The sequence below is a fragment of the Saccostrea echinata genome, unplaced genomic scaffold, assembly GCF_033153115.1.
Source record: "Saccostrea echinata isolate AGI-Se365-2 ecotype Australia unplaced genomic scaffold, CSIRO_AGI_Sech_v1 ptg000028l, whole genome shotgun sequence".
Lineage (NCBI taxonomy): Eukaryota > Metazoa > Mollusca > Bivalvia > Ostreida > Ostreidae > Saccostrea > Saccostrea echinata.
The window spans coordinates 5,270,780-5,283,376 of NW_026889777.1; the positions used below are offsets into that span (position 1 = coordinate 5,270,780).

The window sequence follows — 12,597 nt, forward strand, 5'->3', positions numbered from 1 at the left end:
GATGGCAGTAGAACAGAGTGGAGATATGGATCTGCTTATCATATCGTGATATTATGTGTCTCATTGGCCTCATTTTCCTGCCATATTTTAGTTTATCAGCTGAAAATCCTTCAACGTTCATGCTTATGAGTCTCAGTACATATGTCTACCTACTGCCCGATAAAAAGAGACTGAAAGTAAAATGCTCATTATATTTTCAAGTTTAAGAAATATGTTTTCATCTCGAGCACTTCAGAATATCAGAAACATTTTTATAGGAGATATTTAACTCGTTTCAAGTGTTTATTTCCTAGCAGAAAATCGATAGTTTTTGTAGCTTTTATGACAATTCGCAAGAATATGGTCTTTCAAATGTGTGCGTTATTCGTACAGTGTGAAATATGGTTTATCCAATACCTGATTGATCCTCTGTCTCTGCTATTAGCTCCACCCCTGGATAGCAGGATGTTGTTAAAATATATGTATATTTGTACTTACTAAACGCTGCCAGGTATAACATATCGGCAATATGACGAAGATTTGAGATCTCCCTCGGGAGATGGAAATTAGCTACCTTACGGTCCCAAGCAGAAACTAAAAATCTCGGGGGAGATTAACCCCACCCTTTCCTTCCTCTGGATGCATGATATTCGCTTAACCTATTAGGTATAACCTGTTGTCTGCAAACTTTTCCCTAGCTATATGTGAATAGCACTATCAGGATTTGTTTGTTTGTTTAACGTCCCTCTCGAGAATTTTTCACTTATTTTGAGACGCCACTACCTCCCGGTAGAGGCTGCATTTAACCTATACTCGGCATTCAGAATCATTGAACATTAAGAGATGGTTTCGTGCCAGCACCTACTGTGACACGGGAACTCGATTTAAACGGTTTTATCCGAAGGACCGGTCTACACGTCCTGCAGTTGGATTCGAACCCGAGACGTAAGGATCAACTCCTTACACCGCGATTCTAGAGCAAACGGACAGACGGACGGACCGACGGACAGACAGACCCAAATTAATATCCCCCATTTTCAGTGAAAGCGGGGGACAAAAATATACATCGTTTAGTTGATAATAACGAGAATGAGACCAAATTATAATAGCAAAATTGAACATCTGTTACATTGTACCATCAAGTATTGATTTTAAATTTGATTAGGAAACCTTGTTGTGCTTGGTCGACAAGAGTTAAACGCTTACACGATTTTCTCTGGAATTATAGCTGATGGTTGTCGAACAACTACCGTAGTCGACATTTTGTACAGAGTATCCACAAAACCATTGGTATGTTAGGTATTTTTTTCTTCTTTTTCCTTGTTGATGAAAACATATGCTATTTTTTTTAACCAAGATATTATCATAAGAAAGGCACGTCATCACTTAGTAGTGTGTACACCTTTACACAAGGAAAGAAAAATTAGACATTTACATTTAAATTCGGAAAATAAATAGAAGTTCATCACTTTTTGTGAAAAAAAAAAGATATAATCAGAGGATCAGAGGAAATGAAAGTTTTACGGGAAAAGAATTGATTTTTTGTTAGGAAGACAGTTCATTCATAAAAGATCCTTCCCGACATAGAACACGAGGGTAGTCCGGTAAAATCGTGGACAAATTATCTGCAGTGAAAAATAATCAACACTGCTTTCTAAAATTTTCCCTATTCCTTTGTACATTTTTTCAACAATTTACATACTAGCAAATTTCAAATTGATATTCTCTCAAATAAACAAAATATGGGATTTGAAGATTTGTGTGGTGTCGCCTTACGGCGCACGGATGATAACTTCAAATGTCCAAAGCAACGTCACGTTTCATATTTCCTTTAAAAAGATGGATAAACCCCATTTAAATTCCGAGAATTTCAATGATGCACACACTCGAGTTCCCCATAAACAGTTGAAGAACCAATCTCGTACAAACGTGGGACCTTTTGAAGATTTGTTTTCGTAGGTTATGGAAGGTACTCTCACTTGTATTGAACTAAAAAGGCAGTCTTTTTTTCTACGGTTTGTATTGATAGTCTCCCGTTATTGCCAGTATCTGATTATCTGTATGTTTTGTTCTAGCCGGGGAATCGATCAAAATATTTCCGCCTAAAAAAACGCCCGTTCACTTGTATACTCAAGTATTATTTTTATTTTTAAAGCGTCATCACTTATTCTACATATTATTGAGCAAAATCGTAATCATGATCTTAGAATATAACACGAATGGCCAAAGAAATGGTTGTTGATATTTAATTCAAAGAAAACCAAAGCTGTATTTTCTTCATTGAAAAGCTTTGCAACAATTTCCAAATTTAAATTTTGAGAATTGTCAATAAGAATCATGTTACACAACACTTACATCGTGGATACTATAGTCTTCATATTTGGAGTAGTCTGATCACATTAATAATATTGTAGACAAAGCTTAGAAAAAACTTGGTTTACTTAAAAAGAAAAATTCATTGTGTCATTGGATATTTTGTCCTAGCTGCAGAAGTGTAGCTCTTCGTAGGAAAATATTTTATATTTCTTTAAAATCGTTATAATGAATTTCATCTGTTATAACAAATTTGTTGAATTCATTATAACGAATTCTAAAACTTGTTAAAATGAATTAAATTCGTTATAAGGAATTCTAAAACTTGTTAAAACGAATTAAATTCGTTTATCGAACTCTTTAATTTGTAATTTCGAATTAAATTCATTAAGCCGAATTCGACAAATTGTTATATCGAATCTGTCTAACTTCCTGACATATATTAATTTTTGGTATACTTTGTAATTGAATTTTTCTCCAAAACTACTCAGCCATTTTCAATCAAAATTTATAGAATGCATTAATAAGGGGTAATTCAGGTTCATAAGTGGGCTAATTAGGAGATAGATAAATTACATTTACATTCCGATAAAAGTAAAAAATGACACCTTATTTCTTTAGCAAGACTACAAAAATGTTTTTAAGAAGAGATTCACAAGGGCTAGAATTAGTCATACTGATATCCAAGCATCCTCACGTTTTGAAGATTCAAGTCGGTATAAATCTTGACCCCGAGTTTAGATTGTAGTCAAAAGTTTTACTTGGTAAAGTATGGAATGCTTCCATATAAGTTTCATTTTTTCTAGCACAGTGGTTCTTTAGAAAAAGATTTTTAAAAGATACCATTAATTATTCACGAATTCGTAATTTTTTCCCCTTGGAAGAAGGAGTTGCACTTTATTTGAACAGACTTAAATCCCCTTTACCCAAGGATACTCTGTGGCAAATTTAGTTGAAATTGGTCAAGTGATTCTTGAGCAGAAGATGAAAATGTGAAAAAGTTTACAACGATAAGGACAGACAACATACAAATTTTGATCAGAAGAGCTCACTTGACTGTCTTCGGGCAGACCAAAAAAAAAAATTCTTCGTAAAAGTAGATTTTTTGGGGGGTTCTGAAACCTGTAATTTTCGGAAACCTAATACTTTCAAGAATTGAAAAAAAAAATTACATGCGTCATACCGTATAACCTGTGTTGCTTACTTCACAATCATTTACGTCGATAACGTATCAATCCGCTTGAATTTACATTCAAATTTGTGGAATTTGAAGACACCATTGAAGAGAAAATTTTAGTGTATCACTTGAGTATAGCTATTAAATTCTTTCCTTAAATGTCACTAAAGTAATCAAGAGGGTCCCAAAGTAGGACATTTTCCTGAATTTCCTCGATTCTGGTGGAATTTCGTCAAATTTGAGATACTTTTCATTTCGGGAAACATAGAGCACAAGCTTGCCTATCTGAGATTTTTATACATAAGAAGCATCTGATACTAGTGTATGAAATATATAAATTTGGTAGATAGGCAAGCTTGTGCTCTGTTTTCTGAAACAAAATGTGCTGTAAAATTGATGAAAATTTGAATAAAAATGAGAAAATTTGGAAATTGACATATTTTCCGACCTTCCTGTGACCTCTGTTTATCCCAGTTCTCATTTTGTAGCAGGGGTGACAACAGGTTTTTATTGATAAACTGTTGCATCATTCTAAAAGACACCCAAAACCAGAGGCCAAAAGGGGGTCTTAGCCTATCTTGTCCTTTACAAAAGATGGGTGGGGGCTCTATATAGGAAGTTTCTTTAAGATGAAGATTAACATAGGATATTCAATTGTAATTTTTGTTGACACTTTTTTCAGACGATATATATCAGACTTGACTTAGATTTAACAAAGCTTAACTTCTTTTACCAAGACCTGCATGATCCTATTAGATGTTAAAGGTCATAATTGTGTGCTCAGTTAAGATATTCAAGCAAGGTTTTTTACATCCAACATCTGAGGACTATAAATGATGCTATTGATATTTAGCCATATTTCTTATATTGGTATTATAAACAATGGTCTTAACAACGATAAAAATAAATTTGGCTGTGTAAAGACTTAAGGTATGTCATTCCTGACATTTATATCAAGGAAAATCATATTTTATATATCCACTTACATAGCATAACTCAAAAATGGCAAAGAAAAGGTGGGAGTGTGCATCTTGCTGAGCAAGGTACAATGTAATTGACTTTTCTGCACTAAAATTTAAACTTAAACAAAACTACAAAAAAAAAAAAAATTAAACTTGTAGATTAAGCACTTTAACCTACATTATTTTTTACCAGATATGATCTAAGGAGGTCTTATCAGATTTAATCTTATTTTGTGGAAAATAGTTTGAATAATATTCATTCGTTTAAAGGAAATGCTGCACAATAATGCGCGTTTATTATTATGTGACCTTTCTGCACTAAAAACATATCATATTGGGGATAAGTTCTATATGGGCAATATATATATTTTTATCAACGTTTTAATAAACTGAGTGCTGGATGTTTGAATGTATCGTGCAATTTCAAAAAGAGAAATAATAATTATATAAAAAGATAGAGACCATTATGTAGTTATTGAGATATTGGTCAAAATTTGCAATTTTCAGGCAAAAAATGATATGCATGTAGGTTTAAATATATCTTCAATTTTTGGCGTATTATATTTAATAAATGTACAAAATATGTTCAAAAATTATTAATTTAGAATCTACTTTAAATATTCCTTCATATTTTGATGAAAATATTCTATGAGTGAAAATAAATAGGGTCAAAGATATTGAATAATACATTTGAAAACTTAAGAAAATATTCTTTCACAGCAAGAAATAGTCTTTTTTAAATTTTATTTCTAGGTTATTTTGAGAGAGCTTTTTAGATTGAATATTAAATAATTTGCTTTGATTAAGTCAAAGTTATTTTTAGAAATTAAATTTGAAAATATTGATATAAGAGGTTCTGATTTTTTTTTAAAGCTGATGAGTGAGATACCTTAAATCGCTGAAAATGCCCAATCTTGGGAAAAGTTTCAAAAATATCTTGTTTTATGGTCTACAACCATCCCAGCATAGTTAAGATTCGCGTTTTTTCAAACCATTTCCCATTTTCAAAGCTCAGACCAGCTCCGAAGTTAAATACAGTTTACTAATAATTACTATAATTTATTATAGTTTACTATAGTATACTAAAGAATGAATGTCTTATCTATATTAAATCAAAGTTTTTACTATTGAAAATCGATAATTCTTTACTTTAAATTTTAAATTGTTATGTTTCATGTCCTCCAATTTACCCATGCAGTTTTTATGCCCCTGTAATCGAAGATTCGGCGGCATATAGTTTTTGCCCTGTTTGTCTGTTTGTCCGCAAAAACTCCATCCTTGCCCAAATCTTTTGATTGGTTGGAGCTATGGCTTACATATTTTACATGTGTATTCCTTGTGACAACACCTTTTGGGGTCACCATCATATTTAACTTTTTGACCCACTTTTGTAAAATTTTATGAGACTTTATCCTTGGCCATATCTTCTGAACAGTTATTTCTTAGACTTTTAATCTTCACATGTGATTTCCTTGTGACAAGACCTTCCTTTCTATACCAACAACGTAAACCCTTTGAACATGACCCTGGAGTGTGACCTACTTTTAAAAAAAACTTTAATTTTGGCTATTACTTTTGGACAATTTGTGCTAGGGCGTTCATACTTCACATACATGTGTATTTCTTGTGACAAAGCCTTCCTTTGGATACCAAAAACTTTTACCTTTTGACCTTGAAGTTTGACTTACTTTTTTTTGAAAAACTTTAACCTTTGCCATAACTTTTGAACAGTTAGTGCTAGGGCTTTCATACTTCACATGTGTATTCCTTATGACAAGACCTTCCTTGGATACCAACATCTTTGACCCTTTGACCTTGCCTCTTGAGTTTGACTTATTTTTGAAAAAAAAACTTTAACCTTGGCCATAACTTTTAAACAGTTACTGCTAGGACTTAAATACTTCACATATGCATTCCTTTTGACAAGGCCTTCCTTGAGATACCAACAACGTTGACACTTTGACCTTGACCTTGGAGTTTGACCCACTTTTGAAAAACTTTATCCTTGACCATAACTATTAAACAGTTGGTGCTAGGGCTTTCACACTTCACATGTATTTTCCTTGTGGCAAGACCTTCTTCTGGATACCAGCAATTTTGGCATTGACCTTAAATTTTGACCTACTTTTAAAACTTTTAACCTGGGCCATAACATTTGTAACATTTGAACGTTTGGTAATAGGGTTTTCACATCCACGTGTATTTCTTGTGACAAGACCTTCCCTTTGGCACCATTTGACCTTGACCTTGACGTTTTACTTACTTTTTAAAAACTTTAACCTTCGCCATAACTTTTCAACGATTGTTGCTAGGACTTTCATATTTTACAGGTATATTCCTCGAGACAAGACCTTTCCTTGGGTACCAACATTTTTTGATTTCTAAAACCTGGAGTTTGAATTGCATTTGAGAAGCTTTAACCTTTGCCATAAGCTGCCATACAGGGGCATCAGTGTTTCACAAACACATCTTGTTTTTTATTATAAGAAAATATATTCATATATTATTTCAAAATATTATATCATCGATACTGAATTTTAGAGACATTAAGCTGCAAAATCTCCAAAAAAAATTATAATGTAAAGTTTCGTAATAAATCAAAGTATTTACTTTACTTAATTTAGTTAACTGTAGAATTTTTTGTTAATGCAGCCTCAGAAGTTGTTCAAACGTTTTCAGGAAAATAATTAAGGAAAGTCTTTTAAAATTTTTTGAGAACAGAAGCACTAAATTGAATCAGGTGTGCGTTATGCCTAATGGCCCTCTTGTTATTTATCATGTTCACATATCTTTGATTTACTAATGGATACAATGTACAGAAGTTGAAAATAATCGAAGTCTTTTTTTTATTTACTAATAAATACAATGTACAGAATTTAAAAACACAGAAAAGTAATTGATCTAATTTACAGAGAATAAGCAAAAAGATAATACAAGTTTTTTTTTTTGAACACATTCGGTCTTCATACTGCTTTACTATATTGCAAAGTATGTTGACATCAAAGAAAAAGGAATAGGAATCTTTTTATGGGATTCCCATATTTTCGAGTTCCCTCTCCATTTGTAGTACTCCACACGGACAGCACCACTTCATTATCATATTGTCGTTTGAGACAGTCCCCTATTAACAAAGAAAAATTAATCATTTATTTGAGTAGTTGTTCTAAATTATAGTTCTACAATTTATCAAAACAAATCAAGTGATAAGTCGACTTTTCTATGAATTTTTTTAAACTTAACCTTAATTCCTCCAATGGTTCTAATCCTACTTCGTAGCAAGGTTAGTCCTCCCAAAACATAGTATGCCATCAAGGGACACTCCCCAGTTCTTCTCGCCAGACTGCATAGTGAACAAAGTACACAGCAACATCCAACTAGGCCTGTTTCAGAATACTAATATTTTTTTATTGCAAATGAAATTAAAAGCGCATTGTACGAAATAGGAATCACTTCTTCATTCAGATATCCAAAACCAAATTGTCTCAAGACTCTGCTTAATTAAAATTTTCGAAATTAGTTTCTTTGGTAAGTCCACTCTGATTTAAGTAATAATATGATTGTTTTTTTTTTATCATATTATACATACATGTATACCGTATATACTCTTCTATAAGTCGGTTTTTGGAAGTTAAACTTTGTTCCAAAACTCTTTATCCGACTTATACGATGGTTATAAAAAGACTGGTATTTCAGCTGGTAAATCCTTTTAATTTTATTTTAAGCTTAATAAAATACAACCGACTTATAGGCGGACCGACTTATAGGCGAGTATATACGGTAAATATACATTGTATATATATCATATTTTACTTTCAAAAGAAAGTCGAAAGGATAGCAGGATAATATTTCTGATGTATAGTCAGTAACACTGATTTGTTTCATTTAAAATGCTTGCACACTAGGATACACTTTTTACGGGGAAGGGGGGGGGGGAGGGGGTACGATTAGAAAATTTAACATTTTCTGTAGATAGATTGTATAAAAACCCTTTGTGAGCATATCTTTTTCTCTATCAAAGAAATTTTTATTACAAAACAGTACTTTTACATATGTAATATCTTATTATTATAACTTCGTAACGACGGATTCCAAAGCTGTGTTGGCGGCGAATACTACATGTTATATGGTTATTTACAAACATAGTTTTAACCAGCTATGCAGTTGTTAGGGCTAGTAATTGAACTAACATAAAATTTACATGTTTGTATATTTAACAATCAAGAAGTGGGATGATCTTTGTAGATACCAGTAACTGAAAAATTTTACTTAACATTTTCTTGTTTGGCTATGTCTCACTTTTGAGAGAAACCTTTTTATTAAAGACATTATCATAATTTACGTTAATAAATATATTTATTTACATTTCCAAATATTTTTCCTTAAGATTCCTTTCAAATTAGAAAAAGTTCATGTTCTCATGAACTATCGTGGGATGAGTAAGAATATTTCCATTGTGATTTGATTGAAGTCAGAAAATAGTGCAAGCTTTTTTTTCACAAATGATCGTTGAATGACAAAAATATGAGGCATGTCATCAGAAAAATAATGTAAATATACGATAGGAATTTTTGGGAATTCATGAGGTACATGAACTACAAATCTTCACGCCTGCATATTTATCATGAAGCGCTAACGCGCGCTTCGTGAACTATGCAGGCGTGAAGCGTCGTAGATCATGTCCTCATGAATTCTCAAAAATTAAATTCATCTCTTAAAATTTTTAATAACACATACTCGCGCCTTGTATTAATACATTTGCTCACAGAGTACTGCAGTTCTTAATTTCTAGTATGATTATATTTCACTAAACAACTTTTATGATCGATTTCAAGATTAGATCAAGCACGTACTTAAAAAAACATTCACATGAAAAGATAAACTGAAAAATGTGCCAATGTAGAACACATGACACCAAGGATAATAATAACTTGACATCTTCGCTGATATGACCAAAACGTGAAATACTTACATTTCCTCTTGTCATCACACTCACAGAGCCCTGTGGTCCACTCCCTGTGGCCATTTATCCCCGTGACCATCAGTGAATTATTATTTACAGCCATAGGCTGTTGAACAACGACGACGTTAGTTGTCATCTATCTTGTCTCGATTCTTTTATCCTTTTATTTCTTTTTACTAAAAGAAATTAGGTTTTCTACAAGTTTTTCTTCAAAGAAATGTTATAAGTATGTTAAATAGGTGATATCTTTTTACTTTTTATGTTCAGAGTACTATTGAAAATAACTTTTTTAATCCGTTAAACACAGAAAAATGAAGGTGTTGAGGACAGAAGAAAGATAAAGAGGTATAGGACAAAATTGATTATGCAATAAAAGAAATATATGATGAATTAAATGACGAGAGTTAAAATACATGTACGTGATAGTCCAGCGCAGAATTAACAATATATTTAATGACTTTGAGTCAAACATAAGAGGCATACCACCATGTTGTTGTTCAATAAGCAAGCACGCTTGCCTACATTCAAACACAGGCACTTGGGGTATGGACCCCCCCCCCTCCCCATTTTTTTTTCCTTTTTAAATCTGGGGTCGAGTCACCTTTTTCCTATTTTTGTATTCTAATATGCACTGTATGTTATCAATAATATAACTCTTTTGTCTCTATAAGCTGTTTTTAAATATATCGTTTTTGACTGGTACATAAAAAGAAAGAAGGCTTGCAACTCTTTTCTCATCGTCTGCCTCACCTCGCTTAAACTTCGCCTGATTATTTATCGAAAGAATAAGAAAACATGAAATATGCATACATCAATAAATTCGTTATACATTCTTCTTTCTTTTCATATTTCAATTTAATTTTTATGTGCCCTCGATTTGTAAATATTTCGATTAAATCATCCGCATCTAGGTAAATTTTGTTGATGTGCACCAGCTGGGACGGAAGTGCAATAACGGTAACTCTAACTTTATAAATGTTCTGCATTGAAAAAAAATTCCAGGCTTTGTAATAACAATATTGTGGAATTTGGTTGTCTAGGTCGTCTATTTAAAGTATAATCTTCATCCATTAAAATTTACTAGTTAAAGTTATCTTGTTATTCACAGAACTTACCGTTACATGATATATGAAGAGAAAATTCGGGATTTATTCCTTCTCGCATTTAATGTTCCGAATGACATTACATGTAATGATGATACCCGAAAATACCGGGCACTTCCGTCCCAGCTGGTGCACATCAACAAAATTTACCCTTATATATATTTAAAAACAGCATATAGAGACAAAAGAGTTACATTATTGATAACATACAGTGCATATTAGAATACAAAAATAGGAAAAAGGTGACTCGACCCCAGATTTAAAAAGGAAAAAAAATGGAAAGGGGGGGTCCATACCCCAAGTGCCTGTGCATTCAAATTGCAAAGTTATGTTAGCCCTTTCTGTAGTTTAAGAAAACCATGAATAAAATAATTTATTTTTAAATTTTATATTGAAACCTTAAGGTTGCCGGGAATTGAAAATTTGATTTATTTCCTCTGTTTTTTTTTTTTTTTTTTTTTTTTTTTTTTTTTTCTGACAAGAAAACCAAAAACAGTAAATTTTAATCAGTATTTCTATGCCTATATATATTTTCAATCCAAAGGAATGAGGATATTCATTTCTAAGAATAAAATTTAATTATATTACTGAGTAATGTTTGTCTTATATTTCTTTCAAGTGTATGCATTACATTTATGAAATCAGTTCAGTTTTATAAAATTCATGGAAATGTTGTGGACATCTAATTGTATATATAACATCCATATCTTTCCATGAGCATTACATGGAAGGCTTGTCTTTTTTAATTACTATTTTTTAACAGATTTATATCCAAAATAACTAAAAAGTATACTTTTTCCAATCATTTTTCCTAAGCTGTATACTTGTCATATTTAATAAACCTTCATGCATGATGGTATGATTTGTACATTATAAAGACGATATAAGCCTTTCAAAAAATACCATATTTAAAAATCACCCTTTTTGAATTCAAACCACAAATGTCTTTTACCATATATTCTTAAAAGTATAGTAAATGTAGAAAGTAGAAAATTACCTTCTGCGTATGATTTATAGCGTTTATAAGCCAAACTAGATTTTTATAATGATATAATTATTCAAAGGTTTCTTTAAGTACAAGATGCAGACCAGCGCAAGCGCGGATAAGGTTCGGGAAAACTAATTTATACGGGAAGTACAATGAAGCGTCAAGTTGAAATGATGATCTTTTGCCGGCTACTTACACGTCTGAATGTCAACCGTTCCTTCTAGTTTAAATATACAATGTTTATAGATTCTTTAAAAAGATTTGTCTTTTGCATCTTTTTTTGGGGGGAGGGGGGGGGAGGGGGGTATTTCTTAGGAGATTGTTTTGAAATTTTCTATAAACACTGAAATACTAAAATATGTTCCTACAATATTGGAGAGGTGCCTTCAATTATATGTCTTTTAGATGAAGAAAGCAATCTTCCTATTACTCCTATAGTTTCCCCCAGAAATTCAATTTTATCTTTTGCTGACATTATCTTTAAACAGCTTTAATGGGATTTAGCAAAGGCTGTACTTTCTTATCTAGATCTGCATTGTCATTGTAATTGTCATTGTTTCCCATTACGTGCACATGCTAGTCATTAGTGCTCAGGTCATGTCGTAATGTTCTTAAGAAAAATTATCCCAGTTGGATTAATTTTTCAGTTTCTTTAAGGCATATTCAAATAAACAAAATATATTTTGTCATAAGTGGCTATTTTATACTCCTATTAGATCTTATGGACACTTGCCACAAATGAAAAAAAAATAGGATGCGTGGACTGGTATATATTTTTTAATTAATTTATCTTTGATTTCATGTAATTTTCTTTTATTTTTATATATATATTTATTTATGTATGTATTTTGAAAAAGATGGAAATATCAAATTTATAAAATATTAAGTAATTGTAAAATTTCATGATATTCAGAATTCTTACTTTTTGCTATTTTCCTAGAAAATTTATACAATGTTTGTATCACTCTATAGGACACTACTCATAAATCCTGCATAAAAATTAAATTCTAAGTGCTTAACCTTGTTCTATTTACTTATAGAAACCTTTTCTCCCCGAAAAAAAAAGTAGCAAGTTGCCATTTTATAATATATTAACTTGGTATGTTTTGTTGTAT

At 31.7% G+C, this 12,597-nt stretch overlaps 1 protein-coding gene across 1 annotated transcript; it reads right to left on the reverse strand.

Annotated features, from left to right (window-relative positions):
- Window positions 1-7,269: 7,269 nt before the first annotated feature.
- Window positions 7,270-11,511, reverse strand: LOC133193654 (PLAC8-like protein 1). The gene is made up of 4 exons (XM_061329611.1): window positions 11,492-11,511; window positions 9,401-9,567; window positions 7,672-7,811; window positions 7,270-7,552 (listed from the first exon to the last, which is right to left on the reverse strand). Exons 2-4 carry the CDS (start codon window positions 9,525-9,527, stop codon window positions 7,457-7,459), a joined length of 363 nt encoding a protein of 120 aa, XP_061185595.1. The 5' UTR covers window positions 9,528-9,567; window positions 11,492-11,511; the 3' UTR covers window positions 7,270-7,456.
- Between the last annotated feature and the right edge of the window lie 1,086 nt (window positions 11,512-12,597).

Excerpts from the sequence above, each read along its gene's own strand:
- LOC133193654 (XM_061329611.1), bottom strand. The coding sequence starts at position 9,527 with ATGACAACTAACGTCGTCGTTGTTCAACAGCCTATGGCTGTAAATAAT. Across the intron at positions 7,812-9,400 it reads GTGTGATGACAAGAGGAAAT|GCCTAGTTGGATGTTGCTGT; the intron begins GTAAGTATTTCA and ends ATTCTGAAACAG. Across the intron at positions 7,553-7,671 it reads GAACCATTGGAGGAATTAAG|GGGACTGTCTCAAACGACAA; the intron begins GTTAAGTTTAAA and ends CTTTGTTAATAG.